The following is a 20,639-nucleotide window of genomic DNA, read 5'->3' as shown; positions in this document are numbered from 1 at the left end:
TGTGCTTCTTTGACATATTGATGAATCACGTTTGTAGCAGAATGCTATTCAACTGTCTGGGGAACATTTTCCTCCTCGGGTCAATATTTCATAATCACACGCTATTCACTGGTTAAAGGGACAGTTCTCATTCTTTCTTCTTTTTTTTAAGTGAAGTTATATGTGGTTCTGACTGTGCTGAAAACCAGTCTGACACACTTTAACTAAATGACCCAGCTCATAAAATCTACATCAGTTTAAGTCTACGATAGCTACAATAACATGTTCACGTCTTTATCTCACTGTTGGACAGTGATATACCACTCACTCTCCCACACCAAAGTCCAGAGAGATTTTTAACATCCCAGCACACAGGAGCTGCTGGTCCACTGCTGCCTCCATCACTAAATTTAAATTTTGTATTTAGTCAGATTCGGCATTTGAAATCCTTTGTTCAGAGGAAACTGAAGTTTGTAAACCACTCACTCTCCCGCACCAAAGCCCATAGTGAAAATCATGGGGACACAGGAGCTGCTGGTCCACTGCTGCAGTGGATCAACAACTCCTGTGTGCTGGGATGTTAAAATCACTGGTTTTCTCTATTGGCTTTGGTGTGGGAGAGTGAGTGGTTTACAAACTTCAGTTTCCTGTTGGAAAAGTGTGTCTGACAGTGAGATAGAGACGTGAACATACTCATCAGATATTGTAGACGTAATCAGGCAGAGATGTGAAGTCTCACCTCATAAAGAGAGGTGTGAGCACGTTGTCTTCTCCACAAAAGGGATGCAGAGAGTGGAGCCAGCTCTGTGATAATGTGTCAGTAAAAATCCAGATCTATTGCTTTTAAATACATAACAGATCCGAGCTGCTTTCAGCATAACTGGCAGCTTTCATTGTGACCTGAAATGAGCTTTATTTTCACATGTTTTTGTCAGAGAGGAGAGAGAACGCTCCACATGTTGACGTGGAGAACTGCATCTTGTGATAAGGGGATTCTCTGGCTGTTTATGCCGCCGCGCCGACACTTTAATCTCCAGATGCTCGATATATTGATCTCACTTTTTTCTTCAGATTGAACCTCTTACATCAGGATCTGTTCTTTCCCCCCACAGAGGACGGCTCAGCAAGCCAAGGATCGGAGCAGGCGCAGGAAGAGTGAAGCAGCTGCCAAGGTTGCGTCAGACATCAGTAGGTTCTTCATCAAGAAATGAAATGACACAAAGGTTCAGTCGGGGGTTTGAATGTGTGTGAAATTCCCAGAATCCTCGCTGATTCCTTACAGTTTGAAAGAAGGAGCATCACAATTCAAAAACCAGGCCTGGATTTCTCTGGATCTTAAAAGCTTTATCTTTTTGTAATCGCGTCGCGTTGATATGAGTGCAGATCTGCAGCTGCTGTAACGAGAGAGATTTACAGTGACGACACCACAACGCTTCATGCTAACTAAAGCCAACCTCCCCTCTTGTCCCAGAACCGTCAGCCGCACTGGTTTTGATTTATGACGTCCCCGTTTAGCCGGAGGCTGAAGTGGAGCAGGTTGTTTGGAAAGATGCTGCTATTTTAAGATTGTGCACACTTGGTGAAAGGTAGCAGGTGAGAGATGAATTAGGCTCGTTGTGATTAAAAAAACAACACGCGCTGGAGTGTCCTCATTGGCAACAAGTGGCAGCGTGTACATCTTTGTGAAGACGGGTGGAATAAAAACCTATTTTCATGTCTCCTGTGTGTGTGTGAGTGTGCGGCTCTAACCGCTGCGTGGACTGTAAATACACCGAGACACCAGCCGGAAAATCGCTCCACCGCCTGGAGTCATGAACGTTATTGTCTATGTCCACGCATCTTCCTCCTCCTCAGCTGTGCTTGATGATCTGAGCGGAGCTAAAGTCAGTCAGGAGGCTATGTTTAGAGAGACGGAGAGCAGAGTTACTATGGAAACAAGGCTTCAGGTTCAGCACTGTCGGGAATAGTGGATCTGTTCTTATGTGAGTTATACAATGAGCCAGACAGACATCACAAACTCCAATCAATACCAGCGGGCCGTCACATTCCGCCGCTGATGTCGCACACGTCGCCTCGTCCCGACATCCATGTGTGTGCGTGCTCAGCAGATCCCGCCTCTGCCGGGGAAAGTTAGGAGATGTTTTGCGACAGAGCCAATCAGAGCGCTCGCTGGAAGCCACAGCTTCAAACTTTGTGAGCGCCCGTGTGGGTGCGCGCGTGGGTGTGTGTGTATTTCCCCTACGGCTGCTCCAGGTCTCCACTTAATAAGACCGCTGTTCCTCTCCTGTCCAAACCGACAAGCTCTGTGAGTAATGAACATCTCCCAGGCAGCTCTCCAACAACAGCAGGTTTCAGTGTCAGTCCCTGTCAGCAGCCAATGACTCTGATCTGCTGCTTTATTACACCCACAAGGTGTGTGTGACTGTACGTGTGTGTGTTTCAGAGGAAAAGTGTGTTTGTCAGACGCAGCCATAATGAGACAGCGCCCCAAATGAAGACGTCTCGTGTTCTTCTCAGAGGGGCTGCTGGGTAAAGACACTGTTTGATGAGATACATTACCTCCACAGGTGATGACAGTAATAAAGACGGACTCAAACACGGACGGAGTGTGCACAGGTCTGTGAGTTCACCCCCTCCTCCTCCAGCTTCTAGAGTCCACAGCAGAGCAAACCTCACTTTTTCCATCAAGTGTAATCAGCGTCTTTGCCTCGGCGCCACTGCGGCACAGACAGGTTACATAGCAACACAGCCGGCGTCACATGGCCAAAATTAGACCAGCAAACATGTAGCGGAAATAATAACACGGTGGGAAACATCGCAGGGAAGTGACAGAAGGAGAAAATCAATTTAAAAGTAAAAACGGCAGCAGCAGCAGCAGCAGCAGCAGCAGCAGCAGCAGCAGCAGCAGCTCTGGACTCACAGGATTCTATCACATCCACGGTGATTGATAGAAGATCAATGTCATTATTATTATTGCACAATATCTTATATCAGTATTGATATAAAAAAAAAAATACACACGTGTAAAATCTATATCAGCTTTAAGTGCACAGTACAGTACACTCACTCTCCCACACCAAAGCCCATAGAGAAATCTGTGGATTTAACATCACAGCACACAGGAGTCGTTGATCCACTGCTGCCTCCATCACTAAGTTCAAATGTCTTGTTTTTGTGAATTTGAAATTCTTTGTTCAGATTGACCTCAGTGACACAAAGTGACCACACGAGGCAGCAGTAGACCAGCAGCTCCTGTGTCCCCGCGAGCTAAAATCACTGATTTTCTCTCTGGGCTTTGGTGTGGGAGAGTGAGTGAAAAGTCTGTCTGTGACAGTGAGACAAAGACGTGAACATGTTCTTACGATGTCGTAGATGAGTCTTTTTTAATCAGTTTTGGCAGCAATGCTTTAATTTAAACAAATACACTGTTAACCCAGCATTAAAATAAACGACAGTAAAGATTTATGACAGATTAAAGTCTTGAAAGCTGAAGAGAGAAAAAATATATTCATGTTTCTCAATCTGGGTCAGTGGACCTCGAGGGGCCCTGACGTGCTCATGGGGGTCCACGGGAAATTGAGAAATAGATTAATATCACTATAACTCAATTCCATAGGACTTTGCTCAATTAACGCCTTCAGATTACGCAGAGGGATCTTTGTGTTCTTGTTCACTCTGTCACCATTTGTCCTTTTATGGGCGCGTGTGACACGAAAACTCCTGAAAGTGCTGCAGCTGACAGCAAACCACACAAATCACTCATAATTCAATCATCATTTGCATTCAGACAGCGCGCCGTTATATTTGGCACCATTCCACTGGTTATTCCATTTCAACCTCGCCTGCCCTCCATAATCTACTTTGGCCTTTTCAGCAGAAGGAAGCGCTTCCACAAACCCAATCTTGTGTGACAGGTGTGATGGAGAAGGGCCAATAAAAGCCCGCGCGCCGCGCCACATGCGGCCGCCGGCTCGACACGCCGTGGCCGAGTCCTGCTGTGGTTTGATTCCTGGCTGCCACAGTCTCCGCTGTGATCCCTCTGTGTCTGTGACCCTGCGTGCCCTTCAGCGAGGACGAGGAAATAGACACGAGGGAGGCCGCTGCTGCACACACACATCTCTGATTCGCAGTCATTTGATGGAATGTGAACTGCAGAAGCTCGTTATAGAGAAGGAATGGACCTGTGCTCTGTTGTGCTCCAACATCAGAAAAGCCTGTCGTTTAAAAACAGGGCCGGACCTGCGTCGTGTAATTGGAGCAGCGGCGTTAGCGTCCAGGAAGCGTCGCGTGGCGTTAAACAGAGGGGCTTTCGTCTTTATTGTGCTATTATCTCTGGGGATGTGATGAGATGATTAATCACTTCCTGCCGCACGGAGACTCGCCGAGCCGCAGAGAGAGGGAAATGGTGTTATAGCCCAGGTAATTGGTGGAGGACCATCACTCATAAGCGATCTAATTAATCTCATTAAAACAGCCACTCGGGCTGCACCGGGGTGTCCCTTAAAGACCGCGGCGGCGACAAAGAGGCTTTTAAAACCACGTCCCGAGAGAAAGTGCGGCTGAGGCGACCAACGCGGAAATCGATTGCTTGTAAACCGCGGCTGTTTCCTAAAGTCATTGTGTGTGCGGCGCGGGAGAAAGGGCGCTTTCTCATGGCTCAGCTGGAGACGGCTTTTGTCAAGTCCAAATTCTATTTATTCAAGATGGCTCCCTGGTTTCCTCCCAGGATGTGTGGCATGCTGCGGATTAAGACCCAAAAAAACGCAATCAATTCACCCAGCAGGAGATGAGGAGGAATAACAGATAAGGTTCTTAGCATAATTCATACAGTCTCCAATCTGGCCAGGATTAATGTACATCTCCGCCGTAGTGCGCGCTCATTTGTATGTTGGCGCCGGTGCGGGGCTAAATTGGCGCTTCATGTGGTCCATTACAATCAGGCTTTGTGTGCAAAGGCCCCCGCGAGGACTGGATCTGACCACGTTGCTTTACACGTCGTCTGCAGCTAATGCAATTTAGGCCCGATGTGATCTCATCTGCATTTTACTATCATTAAGATTTTCCCTGTGTTGTGCTGCGTCAGCACAGAGCAACAAAAAGAGCGTTTAATGAAGAGAGTCGCCACATACGGCGCCGGAGAGACGCCGCACGTGACGCGTCCAACAGCTCTTGACATCAGACGGAGAAAAGCTACAGTCTCAGAAGATTGAGGTTAAAAACGGAACAAAAACGCCCTCCTACAAGTTCCTCCTTTCATGAGCTTTATAAAGACATCTTTTGGTCTCCTTTCTTCACTCTGCGGCCATTGATCAGCCATTTTCCAGACTCAGCACGACTCTGCTTCACACGCAGACTCTGTCACATTAACATCACTTCAATCACCGATAATCTCACACACACAAATCAACAGGAGTGGCGCAGGCGTCTGTGTTGACTCTTGAATCTGGGAGGTGAAAAAGTGTCGTCGGTTGCCTCATCCAGAACATTCCGCCTGGTTCAGCAGCACGCGGCAGAGAAAGGTCATGTCAGCGGCGTGACAGCGTTGACAGCTTCTCCAGCATCATTACTGAGACGTGCAGCTCTGTGTAAGCACCTTTGGTCACCTCAGGAGAGCACGCTGCCCGCCGACCTAATGAGCTCGCTCAGCCCCGCATCTAATGAGGAGAGGCCCCCGAATGCCAGTGTCTTCCGTCAGTCCTCCGCTCCGTCACTGCAGCATCCCATAATGCCTGGAACACACAGCACGAGCGACTCAAACTGTGTCGTCAAGCAGTCGGCGGGGGTTCTTCTCAGGTTCATCCTCACTCGTGTGAGAGGTCATGTGACAGCAACAACACCAGCGAAAGGAAACAAAATGGAGGCTTTTCCCTCGTCGTCTCATTGTCCCGCGACTCCTCGCCCACCTGGCAAAGGCAGCTGCAGCAGCGACAGCATTTTGGAGATGAAAGCGATCAGTGTTTTTGGGGGATTTCAACTTCAGAGTTCCATTTTGGCACATTTTATTTCTCAAAAAATGATCAACTTTGAGACGTGTTGGCGTGCACGTTGTTCATAAAGTCATTGAAACTGGAGCTTTAGGAGAAGCAGTGAACAAATTATAAACCTCTGTGTTTTAGAGTCTCCTGTCTGAGCGTCAGCAGCCGTAGACGTCTGCGAAACACCTGCGATGTGTGTGTGTGTGTGTGTGTGTGTGATTTAAACGGACGACGTGAGGTGGGAAGCAACAGATATCTGGTCACAATCATGTTGGTTTGACGGCAAGAAAGCAGCGATGAGAAAGAGAGAGAGAATCGACTTCCTGTCACATGATCTTCGCCGGATTGCTTCATGTGGAGCTGAGACATTTGGTGTGAACGCTTCATGTTTTCATTTGTGAGTGAACATCTTTCAGCGGGCAGATTGGCTCTGGACGCGGCAACAATGGATCCATTCTTGGTGACGCTCCAGATCCGGGATTTGTGCCACGAGATGATTATCGCCCTGTCGTCGTAATTATAAAGCAAAATTAAATAAAGAAAGAAAAAAAAGTTTTTGAATCAGCTCTCAGATGCCAACTTGAAAGGGAAGTGTTAGTTTGAAAGTTTGTCCTTAAAGTCAGTCCATGAAGCGGTGACCTTTTCTGAGACGCTTTCATTTAAACTATATTTAATATTTAAATGAACGCCGTCAGAAAAAGGCAATGACGCGGGTTCCTCTGAGCGTTTACTGTAACCATTCATCATATGGTTATACAATAATAAAGAAATAAATAAAGCAAAGATCACCCTGCTAAAAATAAAAGAGAGAGAGAAACTTTGGATCAATGTATTGATAAGTGCTGGTTGTTTTGAGTGGGCCACATTTGGACGCTCAGCCGTGGACATCTTCACGCCCACGCCACTTTTATTTCATTTTTTTGTATATTCACTTCTGCCAGTTTCTCAATTACTGTGTGCGTGGGTTGGTGAAAACAGGGGGGAGGAGAGAGAAAGAGAGAGAGAAAGAGAGAGAGAGTTGGCTCTGGCAACATCCTCCTTCAGCCCACACAGAATTATTCTATGTGATGATATAAATCTATTTAATTATGTGGTCGTAGGCAGGTTTGCAGCCGCGGCGAGAGGAGAGGTGTTCACATGTACCTGCGCGTGCTTTTCATGAGCGTCCAAGAGATACAGACGCCGGTGCCAGCGCTCACTGGATATTTAAGTCCAATCCATCTTTTTATTTAGGCCGACGGTGAACACGTGATGTCCCAGTTTAATGTCGGTGTGCTTTAGAGAACAGTCGGATGGCGGAGGTGTGATGCATTTTGTCATCAGACACAAGGTGTAGGAACCTCAGAAAGTACTCTGAACTTTTTAAACATCCCATCGAGGCTGTGCAATCACAGCACCACCGTGCTGCCAGCACATAGGGTACTGGTCTTAACCACTGAGCCACTCCCCCCTCTCTTGTTTCAAGCAGATCGGTGAATGTACGTCGGCAGCGTTATGAGCCACTTCCTGTTTTGTGGCAAAACGGCGGCTAATTCAAAATTGTCAGCTTCCTGTTGGGTGGTTTGTTTTTTAAGTTTAGACGTGGAAACGCAGTTTGTTTGACAGCTGTCGCTCATTTTCAGCTCGACTAATCAGCCCATAATAACAGTCATGTTAATATTTTTTCTGAAAATAGCTACAAAAAAAACACCTCTGTCCTCACTTTTACCTCAAAAAATATTTGTTATTAACATTCTTCCTCAAATACAGTATATCATAAATAGAATAGAGTTTTTTTAAAAGGACCCTCATGTCCTGCAGTGAGTTTTCTTGTGCGACGACGCTACATCATGTTTGTGGCTCATTAAGCTGTGAGACTTTAATCACTTCTGTGGGGAGGAAGTGGTTTATAGAGATGTATGAGGAAGATTAAAACGTGTGTGTGTGTGTGTGTAGATAAATGCAGTGTCCGATAAAGTATATGAAGACAAACATTTAAAAATATCATAAACAAACAAGTTAGAAAGCTGCTGCTGCTGCTGCTGCTGCAGCGAGCACACAGAGAGGAAGTCAAATAAAAATAAATAAAAACACATTTCTGTGCTCTGTCAGCCCACATCCACTCTGGAAAAGCCTCAACACCTACCTCTGCAATTCAGCTTCCTAAATAACCTCCTCCTCCTCCTCACACCCCCGCTCAGCCACATAATCCATGATGGTTTGTTCCATAATAAAGACGATCAGTGACTTTATATGAAGACGATCAGTGAATGAATCAGTGATTTTATATGTAGAAGTGACTTTATATGAAGACGATCAGTGATTTTATACTATCAATTACTTTATACAATCGATCAGACTTTATATGAAACGATCAGTGATTTTATATGTAGACGACTCAGTGACTTTATACGAAGACGATCAGTGACTTTATATGAAGACGATCAGTGATTTTATATGTAGACGATCAGTGACTTTTATACGAAGATCATCAGTGATTTTATATGTAGACGATCAGTGACTTTATATGAAGACGATCAGTGATTTTATATGAAGACGATCAGTGATTTTATATGTAGACTATGACTTTATATGAAGACCAGGCTATCAATTACTTTATACTTGACATCAGTGACTTTATAAGACGATCAGTGACTTTATACAGTGACTTTAGAAGACGATCAGTGATTTTATATGAGACGTGACTTTATATGAAGACGATCAGTGATTTTATATGTAGACGATCAGTGACTTTATATGAAAGATCAGTGATTTTATATGAAGAGATCAGTGACTTTATATGAAGATCATCAGTGACTTTATATATCATCTATCAATTACTTTATACGAAGACGATCAGTGATTTATATCAAGACTATCTTTAGTGACTTTATACGACAATTACTTTATACGGCGACTTTATACGAAGATTTTATCACGACTGACTTTATACGAAGACGATCAATACTTTTATACAAAGACGATCAGTGACTTTATACGAAGACGATCAATTACTTTATATGAAGACGATCAATTACTTTATACGAAGACGATCAGTGACTTTATACGAAGATGATCAGTGACTTTATATACGTGGAGCTACGATATCAAGGCCACGCCCACACACCACTGACCAATCAGGAGCACACATGCCAGCCCTTTTTCTTCTAAAACCCAAAGTGATGCACAGACATGAATGACTACTAAAAATGGGGAATGTGGGGCTTATGAGCAATATGGCGTCCAGCCACCAGGGGGCGGGGCATGCACATGTTTGAGCAGCTGTCTTTATTTACACCGACATAAAGACATAACCTGTTGGGACACATTTAGTTTCAACACCAGCAGTGACATCTTTATTATTATTATTATTATTGATATTATTATTAATGGTGACAGTTATTGTGTGTGTGTGTGTGTGTGGGGCTTATGTAACAAAGCAGAGGAGAAGAAGAAGAGAAGAAGAAGAAGAGGAGTCTCCAGCTCTCCTCTGTTATCATGGCTCTTCAGAGAATTTAAAAAGGAAAAGACTTGAGCAGCAGATAATTAAAACCTGAGAGTGTGTCTCTGTGTCTCTGTAAGTGACTGTGTGTGTGTGTGTGTGTGTGTGTGCGTGTGCCTGGGACTGTGTGATATGATCACACGTGACCATGAAACACGTCCAGATTAAATTAATCCCGGTGAATTTATTTTATGGAGTTGATTACAAATGTAGGAAATTCAGATTTACAAACATTACACTGTAATATTGTGTAACAACACAATCACTGTTATTATGCTCAGGATGATCTGTATCTGTGTGTGTGTGTGTGTGTGTGTGTGACTGGAGGAGCTCTCCATTCATTTTAAGGGTGTCAGCCTCCTCCTCCTCCTCCTCCTCCTCCTCCTGACAGCTTTCATGTGACAGGACCTCGCTCAAACAGGCCATTGGTGAAACCATAATTAGTTCAAATGTTGGAGCTGGTGAAATATTGATGACCAGGGACGAGACGCGAGCAGGGAGGACGACATTTCACATCATCTCTGTGTGTGTGTGTGTGTGTGTGTGTGTGTGTGTTCAGTGGACAGCTGGTGCTGCTGTGCACCAGTCTCTGGTGTTCTGGACACCAGGGGACGTGTTTGCAGAAATAAACCAGGCCAGTAAACGCACTCATTGCAGAGGCCGGGGATGTTCAGGGAAAAAAAAAGCACACACCTCAGCAGCTGCTTCCACACAGAAGGTAAACCTCAGCACGAGGACAGAGGCTAATATATGCTGCTGCCAATCATTGGGTATAATTGCAGTGCCGTGTTGTAATGGCAGAGCAGCGCAGTCACTCTCGCCCCGCGGCTCCATCTCAGGTACTTGGAGGCTTTTCCATCAGCTCCTGATTTTTCAAGAGAGACCTCTCAGACAGGAATGACAATGGACTTTCAATGGCTTATAATTATGCCACTTTTCCTGCACAGTGTCGAGGGCGTCATTTGCATTCACACACACACACACACACACACACACACACACACTCTGCTCTGGCCTCCAACATTTCTACACAAACGTCTCATGGTTTCCTCAGGCTGGTCATTACATGGATCATGTCCAGAGTCCTGGTCATGGACAGCTTTGTCCTCTCTTCAAGGTCATTCTCGGCATTGTTGCTTCTGCTGCTTCTTCTGCTGCTGCTTCTTCTGCTGCTGCTGCTGCTGCTGCTGCTGCTACTGCTACTGCTACTGCGTCTTCTTGTTTGCTCTTGTGAAGAATTCCTGTACAAACAGAGACAATGATACTCTCCTCTCCTCTCCTGTCCTCTGCTGCTGCTCAAGGACAAATGTAATACTGCCATCTAGTGGTGGTGATGCAGTGTGACAGCTGTGGTTGTGTCATGATGAGAAAGATGGTTTTTGTGTCTGAACTTTATCCAGATTTCCTCACATGAGTTAAACAGTTTATTAAGTTTTATTGAGCAACAAACAGTTATCAGCATGTCAGCAGACAACAAGGCTTCTCTCTGGTTCTTGATGTCAGACTCTGGACTTCTCTCTGGTCTTGGTCTCAGACTCTGTACTTCTCTCTGGTCTTGGTCTCAGACTCTGTACTTCTCTCTGGTCTTGGTCTCAGACTCTGTACTTCTCTCTGGTCTCAGACTCTGGACTTCTCTCTGGTTCTTGATGTCAGTCCTGGTCTTGTTGATGTGGTCTTGTCTCCCCTCGGCTCCATGTGTGTGGTCTGTAATCTGTTTGATTCAGGGATTTGTTGGGATCTGGTTTCAGATGAGATCCAGTCTTGGTCTCTTGTTGTTCTTGAGCTGAAAATAAATCCTCACACTCCCACACCAGCGCGAGAGAAAGTCCAGATGGTTGAGTGTTCACTGACGTCCCCATTGTCTTCTGGGCTAAAATTAGAAAGTAATTGTTTGTGAAAGCGCTGCGTCTGCTCTGAGGGGGCCACTTCATTATCAGGAACTGGATTTATGTTCAGCATCCAGAGATGGACCTTGAAATCCCCCGGAGGTTCTGGTGGCAGGTTTCACTGTCAAAGCGTCTCTGGGGCTCTTTTCTTTAGGAGGAGCGGAGACAAAGATGCCACTAAAGAACCAGGACTACACTCGTCTCAATGTCTCTGTTTAATTCCATTAACGTTACCATTCCAACAAAGTCTATTAGAGCTCCTTAATGTGATCATCGCTGGTTATTAGTGTGAAACCATCAGTTCACACACGCAGCAAAACAACCAATCTGTGCTTCATTTAGACCAGAATTTCCTTTGTCTGCATTAAGTTCAGTGAAGAACACGCATGAAAAAGTGTCTCTCTTCAGAATATACTGACGTTTTTGTAAAGGACGTGTGGAAACAGACAGAATATAAAGGTCTATGAGAGCTTCAGCTGCTCTTTTCATGCAACAAACAAGGAGTTATTTATCTGTTTTTTATTTTTAAATTCAGTTTAAACAGCTCAACTGTAAGCGTCACTTTCTACCATAACGTTTCATCATTTTAACACAAGCTAACTGGCCCTTCTCCACTGTGGTCCCAGCTTCACCTCGACTCGGCACAGGTTGGTTTTCCTCGACGTGGGCGGAGTCATCACTGCGCGGCTGCATGACTCTGTGGTATAACTCCTCTGTTATATATTGAGATTTTAGACTAGATTTCCCTGGTAGTTGTTGGAGATTGACCCATGTTTTTAGGATAGTTAAGTCTTTGTAACTGATCCACAGTTAGGCACAGATCGGTTTGATTCCTGTGACGGCAGTCTGAGTCTGACCACGTCACGCATAGTATCCACTCACTGTCCGCACTTGGAACCTCACCAGAGCACGTACTAAAAAAAGAACCAGGTACGATGCTAACGACTTTTTAATTTTGTGACCTTAATGCAGCCTCATTTCTCTGTTAATGCACCAACAAATATTTTGTAACATAGGGCTGAAACCATTAATCGATCACTAAATGAATCGTCAGCTGTTTTGATAATCCATTATTCGGTTTGAGTGTTTTCTAAAGAAAGAGTGATTTTTCAGCTTCTGAAAAAACGGAACCCTTTTGGTTTGTGGACAGAAACAAGACAGTGGAGAACATCATTTCCATGTTTGACACTGATCAACATGTTATGGACCAAACGATGACTACACTGTGAAAATACTCGTTAGTTGCAGCTCTAATTTCAACATCTTTGGAACATTAGTATTATCGGTTTCTTTAAAATCTCACAGTTGAACCCAAACCAAGACAGAAGCATACGTCACAATCTAAAGAAAACACAGGTCAATAATACCGTGAGTCTGTCCTCATACAACACAAACAACAGTGGTGATTGAGATTCAAACGAGACACTGGAGGTGTGTAAAAATCACGTTTACACCTTTATTTGGGCTCCCAGTACACACACACACATCCAGGATATGTTGATGAGTACAGTCTGCTTTAGATCTCATGACACTGAACGCAGGAACAGTCATTCTCCTTATTTACATGGTTTCATTTCATAGTTTCTTATCACATGTAGTATATTTGAAGAGCGATTGACGAGGTACAATCACGAGGCCCTTTTGCATTTTTAGCCTTTTTTTTTTTTGTTTTAAAAACAATTTGAAATGCACTTTCACAGCAGATGTAACGTAAACTCCGTCTGTAGCTCGATAATGAGTCCGCACCGCGAGTTCAGGTGCAGTTCTCCCAATAAAGACAGCGAATAAGACAGCAAATGGAATCTCACATTTCAGTTTCTCTTGTTTTTGAAAAATAAGCAGACCGTGTTTTTCTGGTGCAGACAAACGCTCGCTGCGTCTCCACAGACACAAACCCAAACAGAGGAAGATTCGTTCTCATATCAAAAAAGTTCAAGACCTGAGATTCTTAGTGGAACATAATGTCTTAACATACAAAATAATAATAATAATAATATAATAACTGTAAACTGTCACAGCAGCTGCGAACACTAGCCATGTCGTCCCTTTTGTGACCGAAAACATGCACGTTTAAAAAAAAAAATCATTCGCTCGCGTTAAAATGTTTTTAAAACTCCAGCCGCCCTCTTTGAAACACCTCATGGTTCCTTTTTGTTTGCAAGCTAGTAGCGAACGACCCCGCGCGCGTTGCATTCCAGGAGAATTGTTGGCGATCAGTGTGTGGACACGGTGGCGGGCGGGCGGGCGGGCGGGCAGGGGGGATGGTGTGGGGGGGCGACACATCATTCAGATAACTTAAGACAAATAAAATCTTTTTTTTCCTCTTCCTTTTTTAAAATTCTATTGAACATGATAATACCTTTTTATTCTCGACGCACGCTGCGACTCCGAGGTTACAAGCTCATTCCTTGGGCACTTAGTAAAGAGTCCAGCATGTCGAAAGTGTCTTTGTAGTCCGTGTGTTGGCCGTTGGCCGTCAGCGCGCCGTTGGTTCCGTCGTGGCCGTGGTGCTCCATCATCCTCGGGCCTCCCTCTGAGGGATAGTGACTTCCTTTGGAGCTCCTGCTGCTCTTGGTCGGGTGGTGGTGGTGGTGGTGGTGATGGTTGTTGGCGTCAGAGTGCGGCCTCTTGCGGGACGAGCCGGACGAGCCGCCGTCCGCACAGAGGCCGGCAGGAGCTCGTATGGACAGGGCGGTGCCGTCTATCGTCGCTCTGCTGTTCCCGCTCAGGGAATACGAGTGTCCGTGTTTCGCGTGGCGGTGGCCGCCGTGCTCTTTGTGCTTGTCCTTGCCGCCCTGTTCAGAACCGCCGCGTCGATCCGACGACACTTTGATTCTCATCTTGAGCTCCTCGCTCGTGGCGGAGCCGTTCTCGGCGAGGGAAGGAGGCAGGCGAGACTTTTTGGAGCTGGACTTCTCTCTCCTGCCGTCGCCCTGCTGCAGCTGCGAGCGTTTCTTGTGGTGGTGCGTGGAGACAGTGGGAGGAGGCGTGTACATGTCGGCGCCGGGCTCCTCCTTCACACCGTTCTGCAAAGCCACGTCCACCGCGTGTTTCTCCCTGTACTTTTCCAAAGTCAAGACTTTGTGCGAGACTTTGGCGCCGAGCTGCTGCTGCTGTTTGCTACCAGAGCCGCCGCCGCCGCCCGCAGCTTTGTGTTCGTGTTTGACCACAGTGAAGTCTGAGTGAGGAGGCTGGGAGAACGGGTCACCGAGCGGCTGGTAGGAGGCGTACGAGGCGGCGATGTGATTCAGTAAGGGCATGTCCGAAGAGTCTGATGAGGGGAAGAAAGAGTTGGCGACACCGGGCAGGCCGTCTAAAGACGTTCCCTGGTAGGCACTGTCCACGCCCGAGCCGTCCGTCTTTGGCTTCTTTGCTGCTTGAATCGCCTGAAACACAAAATACTCCATGACTCAACCAATCAAAGGTCAACGTGAGTGGACATGTGACCCGTGTGGATGACATACCCTCCAGTTTCTTATCCTCTTCAGTCTGCTGGGCGTCTTCTCCAGGATCTGAAGAAACTCGTGCGTGAGCTCTGAGAACAGCCACATCACTCGTGTTAGGTGAGATCCATTCATTTTTATTATCCATGATATCATTTAAATGTTAATTCAGGTTTTTAAAGTGCGGTCTTCATTGCTGCTTAGAAACAATCGGCTCATTCATTAGACTGACATGCTTTCACCACTAAATGTCAGTGTAATTAATGTGCTGCATATTTGAAGCAGCAATAACAATCTGAAGCCCGTGCGTGCGTGCGTGTGTGTGTGTGTGATGTTTGAAAATGAGTGTGACATCCTCAGAATATGTTTGTCGCTTTACCTCAACATTAAACAACCTTTTGTGACTGGTGATTTGTTGCTTTATTAACCACTCACTCTCCCACACCAAACCTCAGAGAAAACCAGTGATTTTAACATCATGATCCACTGCTGCCTCAATCAGCAAGTTTAAATGTGTTACTTTGTGAATTCAGCATTTAGTGACACAAAGTGACCACACGAGGCAGCAGTAGCCCAGCAGCTCCTGGGTCCCTGTGACCTAAAATCACTGATTTTCTCTATGAGGTTTGATGTGGAAGAGTGAGTGGTTTACAAACTTCAGTTTCCTGTTGGAAAAGTCTGTCTAACGGTGAGATGAGGTAAAATGACATGTAATGAGATGAAGACGTGAAACATGTTCTTAAGACATCATAGACTTAATCCGGCATAGATTTTATTCGGTGAGTCTTTCGTAATGTGGCTATAAACAGTTTTTCCTCGCTGGCAGCCATGATACATGCAGTAAGATCAATGTTGATAATGTGTCAGACGATATGATGCATGCTTTTGTCTTTTTTACAGCTCAGGATTCTCTCACCGTCCAGCAGCTGCAGCGTCACCGTGCCGTCCACGTACTCCCACCAGTGTTTGCCATCTGTGGACACAGGAATCTCCCAGTTGGACCACTTACAGGCCAGATGGATGCAGACACACGCCACCACTGTGGGTCTGTACTGCAGGCAGAAGGTGGTGAGGTGCAAACTGCAGGAGACAAGAAAACACAGCACAGACAAAACAACCTTTTAACTCTTCACGTTTACGTTTACTACACCGTTTTCTCTAATTCAAGTACAGTCATCAGCCTCAAAGCTAAACAGGTACATTTGTGTGGCGTGGCCTGGTCTGGAGGTTTTGTAGGAGTTTTGTTTTTGCCTAAATTCACGGTAGCTTTAGAAAAAAAATGCTATAAACGACAAAGTGTTAATGAAATATTCATTTAAAAAGAAAATCCTCCACTAAATTCATTCTCAGTTTGCTGAGTCACTGTTAGATCTTCTGGGGTGTGGGGAGTGCAAAAATGTAATTTTTTATAAAAGAACTGTAAAACTATACTTACCAAAAAGCTCTATAAGTTTAAGAATCTTTAGTGGCAATCTATATTCAGGCTACCATTTGAGTGTTTTTAGACATATGCACTCCGTACCAAACAACCGTGAGAGGTAGACAGCACCACTACACTCCCTCTGTGTGCCAACACTGAGCCCTTGTACAATACACCGCACACTGCAGCCGGGCCGGTACTGCCACCCCCCCCACCACACACACACACACACACACGCACACACACACACGCACACAAACACGCGCGCCGCACACACACACACACACACACAGAGGGAGGGGGTTCCCAGGACCCGGGTGCAAACAGGGCGTTGGACACAGGAAGGGTGACCCTGCAGGACAGGAAGCTATAGTGTGCCATTACAGTGCAGGAATGGGAACAGGATAATAACCTGTTGGTAGCCATGAAATAGGAAGTCTGTGCCAAATCCTTGCTTGCTGCAGAAAGAAGTAAAAAAATTGGTTTTAGTGGCAATTGAAGTCACATTCATGTACATTTTAAAAAAGGGATAGTTAAAGTTTTTGAAGTGTTGTTGAATGTGGTGAGACACAAAACATGGCCGTCAGGGAGTCTACGACGTCTCAAGAACACGTTCGCGTCTTTATCTCACTGTTAGACAGATGTTTGTAAACACTCACTCTCCCACACCAAAGCCCATAGAGAAAATCAGTGATTTTAACACAGCAGTGACACAGGAGATGTTGATCCACTGCTGCCTCCATCACTAAGTTTAAATGTCTTATTTTGTCACTTCAGCATTTTAAATCTGAACAAAGGATTTCAAACAGTGATATAAAGTGACCACACGAGGCAGCAGTAGACCAGCAGCTCCTGTGTCCCCGCCAGCTAAAATCACTGATTTTCTCTGTGGGTTTTGGTGTGGGAGAGTGAGATAAAGCGAGCTACAGCGAGCTACAGACGTGAACATATTAAGTTATCATAGACTTAAGCTGGTATAGATTTTACTATCAATGACGTTTTTTAATTATTCTGACTAAATGTGATGTATTTGTAAATCCAAAAACCTGAACCATCCCTTTAGTCAGTGTCAGTTCCTAACAATTTAGAGATGAAAAGCTTGATTCCAATGATCAGAAATGTGGTAAAAAAAATAATATTAACGTCTAAAATGTGCTTTAGAATAAAAAAAGAAATAGCTTGTCGTACCTCGCACTAGCTGGGAACATTTCACAACATCAGTGTGAGGATGATCAATTGTTATTTCAAAACCTGAAATCAACACAGAGGACAGAGATCAAACCACCTGCGCTCACATTCACACTCCATATAATCACAATGTTTTCTGCAGCACAATCACATCACTCACACATACAATTTATCCTGATAATAATTTATCATAATCAGTTGATTGTGAGTATTTTTCACAAAGATAAAACAGTATATTCACCCAGTGTTTGGAGCACGATGGTTTCCAGTGCTACCAGCTCCTGTGACAGCTGCAGGAATGTCTGGGGAAAAAAGACACAGTTTCACATTTGCTTCAAACAGCTCAAAATGACCAGTTACAATGCATATTTTTCTCCCTGTCTCTCTGCTTAAGTAAAAACACCCTAACGCTGGTATAAATAGCCGTGTCCTCGTCTTTTCCTCACTCACATTGCTCTTGGTGTCGAGCGCGGGATCTTGCGGGTTAATGCAGGCGTGGGCGATTTTAATGACGTGCTCCAGCTTCCTGGGTTGCTCTTCAACTTTAGCTGCCAGGAACAGCGTGGTCTGTGAAATGACCTGAGAACAAAAACAAACTCTCACAACCACTGTCTCCACCAGTAATAACACAGCGAGTCTCAGAATGCTGCCGTGCTACTTACATTCCTATGGAATTTGCTGAAGGAGTGGATCATATAAAACCTGTGCATATAAACTATAGCAGTGTTGATGATGAGTTGAGAGCTGAGGTCACAGTTAAGGCTGAAAACAAAACAATCAAAGCAGCACTCGTGTCTGATCAGCACGCCTCGCTCAACGTATTTAGAATTCAGAACATCATGTGTTTGTCCACAAACACATGATGTTCTGAATTCTAAATATGAGCAGTAAAATCATTAGGAGGGAACATGTGAACATTATCTATCTAGCTACAGAGCAATTCATTCATAAATACTATCTCCACCATCATCAGTTTATTGCAATGTTTTTAAATTTAAAATTCCACACCTGTGGACACTTAAGACTGAATTTATTTTAACAAACCTTAAATTGTTCAATTCCATCACTTCATTCTGAATCATTTGCCATTTTGATCGTCGATTAAATCAGTTTGAGTGTTTCTGTGGTTTTTCCACTGAATATTTTCAGTTTTTTCATTTTCTTGTTTCTATGCTTCATGTGACGAAGAAATCATTAAAACGGAATCGTTTTGGTTTGTGGAAAAAAACAAGACATTTGAGAAACACTGATCAATATTTTCTGGCATTTTACAGTCCAAGTCATTACTCTGGTAGCACTTTATATTTCAGTACAGTAACAATGTGGTAATATTCAGGTAATTACTCAAAATGAGAATTACTATCGATTGCCAACAGCGTCATGAATAAAATTGATTATTCTGATATTAAAAAGTTGAAATTCATCACCTTATGAGCCACAAAACTCCCCTTAAAATGCTGTTGTAAACAAGTGTCTAACATTGGCAAAATAATGTATTGCCATGGTTCTCAAACAGAGAGAGATCAATATTTTCTCAGGTGGTAGTTGGTATAAAATGTTTGAGAACCACTGCAGTATTGTATACTGTAATGTAGGTGTGTAACATGGCTATTTATAGAGCCAACACAGATCGTTTCTTATCAGAGAAGACCAGAACTCATTTTGGCTTAAACACTATATAGACACTATCATGTCTATACATTCGTTTAAGACTATTTTTTAACAAAAATCGCTTCTGGTTCTCTGATGTTTTTGTCATCTTCTCCTTGTACGTGTGGCATAATTCATCTACATGAACAAAGCAGAATCGACATTATAGCATAGTGTTATATTCTTCTCAACAGTTATACTGGCTTTGACTCAAATTTAAACCATTTATATCATGATGTAATGTTTTTGTGCCATCATTTCTTGCTTTTAACAGTAGCCCATTTACGACTCTGTATATTATATTGTAAATGATGTATTGTACGCATACAAGAGTTTTGCTCGACTACTGTCTGTTAGGTTTTAACGTGTATTATATTAGTGGTGCTAATGTTTTAGTGGTGTTTATTATACAATAAGATTAAATGACAAAGAGCTACGAGAAAAGCTTGGTGAATTAGCATGGCGTTAGATAGCAAAACGTGTGTCCTGTTAAATAACTACCAGCGAAACATCGGTCACTAATGTTTGATCGAACAGTGCAATAATCGACATAAAGTGGAGTAATGACTTTAAATTGAATCGTGACGCCGGTATGGGTTATCTCCGATCGCCGGTGTCGTTAGACTTTGATGAAAGCTAACAATAGACAAAACAACGGCTCAGCTAACCGCAGCTAGCAGGCCCCAGCGCAGCTAACGGCTAATAAATACGCTATGAGAACAGATCGAGTGCATGTGTGTGTGTTTCTCGGTGTATGTGCGAGCGCTTCATATAACAAACACAACCATCGATATGTTTAAAGAGTACAAAAAACTAAGTGTATCGAGAGCCGCTATTGTGAGCTAACGCTAACCGCAGCTAGCCTCCTCCTCGTTTCATAAAGGATACACGTTGAGTCTCTGGCCCATGTCCTGGATGAGGTTGGCGGCCTGCTGGCGGTACGACAGCTCTTTGTCCGCCTCAATCCCGCAGCGTCGGGACGGCGTGTTGTCTAGCTGCTCCCGGGAGAAGAGCCATTTGTTGGAGGGTCCCCGGTGCACCGCCATGACGCTCCCGCAGCAGCTAAGCCCGACGCCGTTAGCATCGGGGGGAAGCGGGGCTGCTGTCACTACCCGATTTGTACTGCGCATGTGCGAAGTATGACCACTTCCTGTTTAAACAATTCACGGTATTTTTTTAAAAATAAAATAATTACGTTACATCTACTTTTTTATTTTTTATAGGAACAATACGCGTTTTGTTTTTACATTTTGTTTTATTAGTTATTCTTATCAGACAAATACATATTTTTATGATATATTTCATTTAGTAGTAAATTACAACGTTTTATGTTTGGTTATAGTAGTGTAAACGATCGTTTGCTCCTATACTGTGTAGCTTCAATCAAATATCCTTTTCTATTTAACTGGACTTTCTATCGAACCACTTCCTTTCAACCTGGGCTTTCAAAGTAAGAGCCATTGACTTCGGCTTTTGAGTACTTCCTGTGAAAACAACATGATTTTGAATTTAGTCATTGTTATATGCCAAGATTTTGTCACTGCTAATTGTATTTGATACAAGGCTCAGTAAAGCATTTGGAAGAAAAAATCATCCTGTGAAAACACTTTGATATAC

The 20,639-nt window shown here is 44.1% G+C and overlaps 2 protein-coding genes across 5 annotated transcripts in view; one reads left to right on the top strand and one right to left on the bottom strand.

Annotated features, from left to right (window-relative positions):
• Positions 1-1,697, top strand: part of zranb3 (zinc finger, RAN-binding domain containing 3) — a 59,686-nt gene extending 57,989 nt beyond the window's left edge. For all 3 annotated transcript variants that reach the window (XM_044014178.1, XM_044014161.1, XM_044014171.1), the window contains exon 22: positions 1,092-1,697. In XM_044014178.1, coding sequence (XP_043870113.1) covers positions 1,092-1,190 — 99 coding nt within the window. In that variant the 3' untranslated portion in view covers positions 1,191-1,697. The remainder of the gene's footprint in view (positions 1-1,091) is intronic.
• An 11,066-nt stretch (positions 1,698-12,763) lies between these two features.
• LOC122759408 (cyclin-T2-like) lies at positions 12,764-20,161 on the bottom strand. 2 transcript variants are annotated; one of them, XM_044014289.1, is made up of 9 exons: positions 19,911-20,153; positions 18,035-18,116; positions 17,823-17,951; positions 17,614-17,674; positions 17,373-17,435; positions 16,597-16,642; positions 15,681-15,844; positions 14,786-14,856; positions 12,764-14,707 (listed from the first exon to the last, which is right to left on the bottom strand). In XM_044014289.1, the coding sequence occupies exons 1-9, from the start codon at positions 20,150-20,152 to the stop codon at positions 13,715-13,717; spliced, it is 1,851 nt and encodes a 616-aa protein (XP_043870224.1). In that variant the 5' UTR covers position 20,153; the 3' UTR covers positions 12,764-13,714. The 2 variants fall into 2 exon arrangements, 1 of the variants encoding a protein (XP_043870224.1); XR_006358258.1 differs by lacking the exon at positions 12,764-14,707 and having other exon boundaries at positions 16,200-16,642; positions 19,911-20,161.
• Between the last annotated feature and the right edge of the window lie 478 nt (positions 20,162-20,639).

This window comes from Solea senegalensis, linkage group LG2 (genome assembly GCF_019176455.1).
Source record: "Solea senegalensis isolate Sse05_10M linkage group LG2, IFAPA_SoseM_1, whole genome shotgun sequence".
In the NCBI taxonomy this organism is placed as follows: domain Eukaryota; kingdom Metazoa; phylum Chordata; class Actinopteri; order Pleuronectiformes; family Soleidae; genus Solea; species Solea senegalensis.
This window is presented reverse-complemented; position numbering and strand designations above follow the sequence as displayed.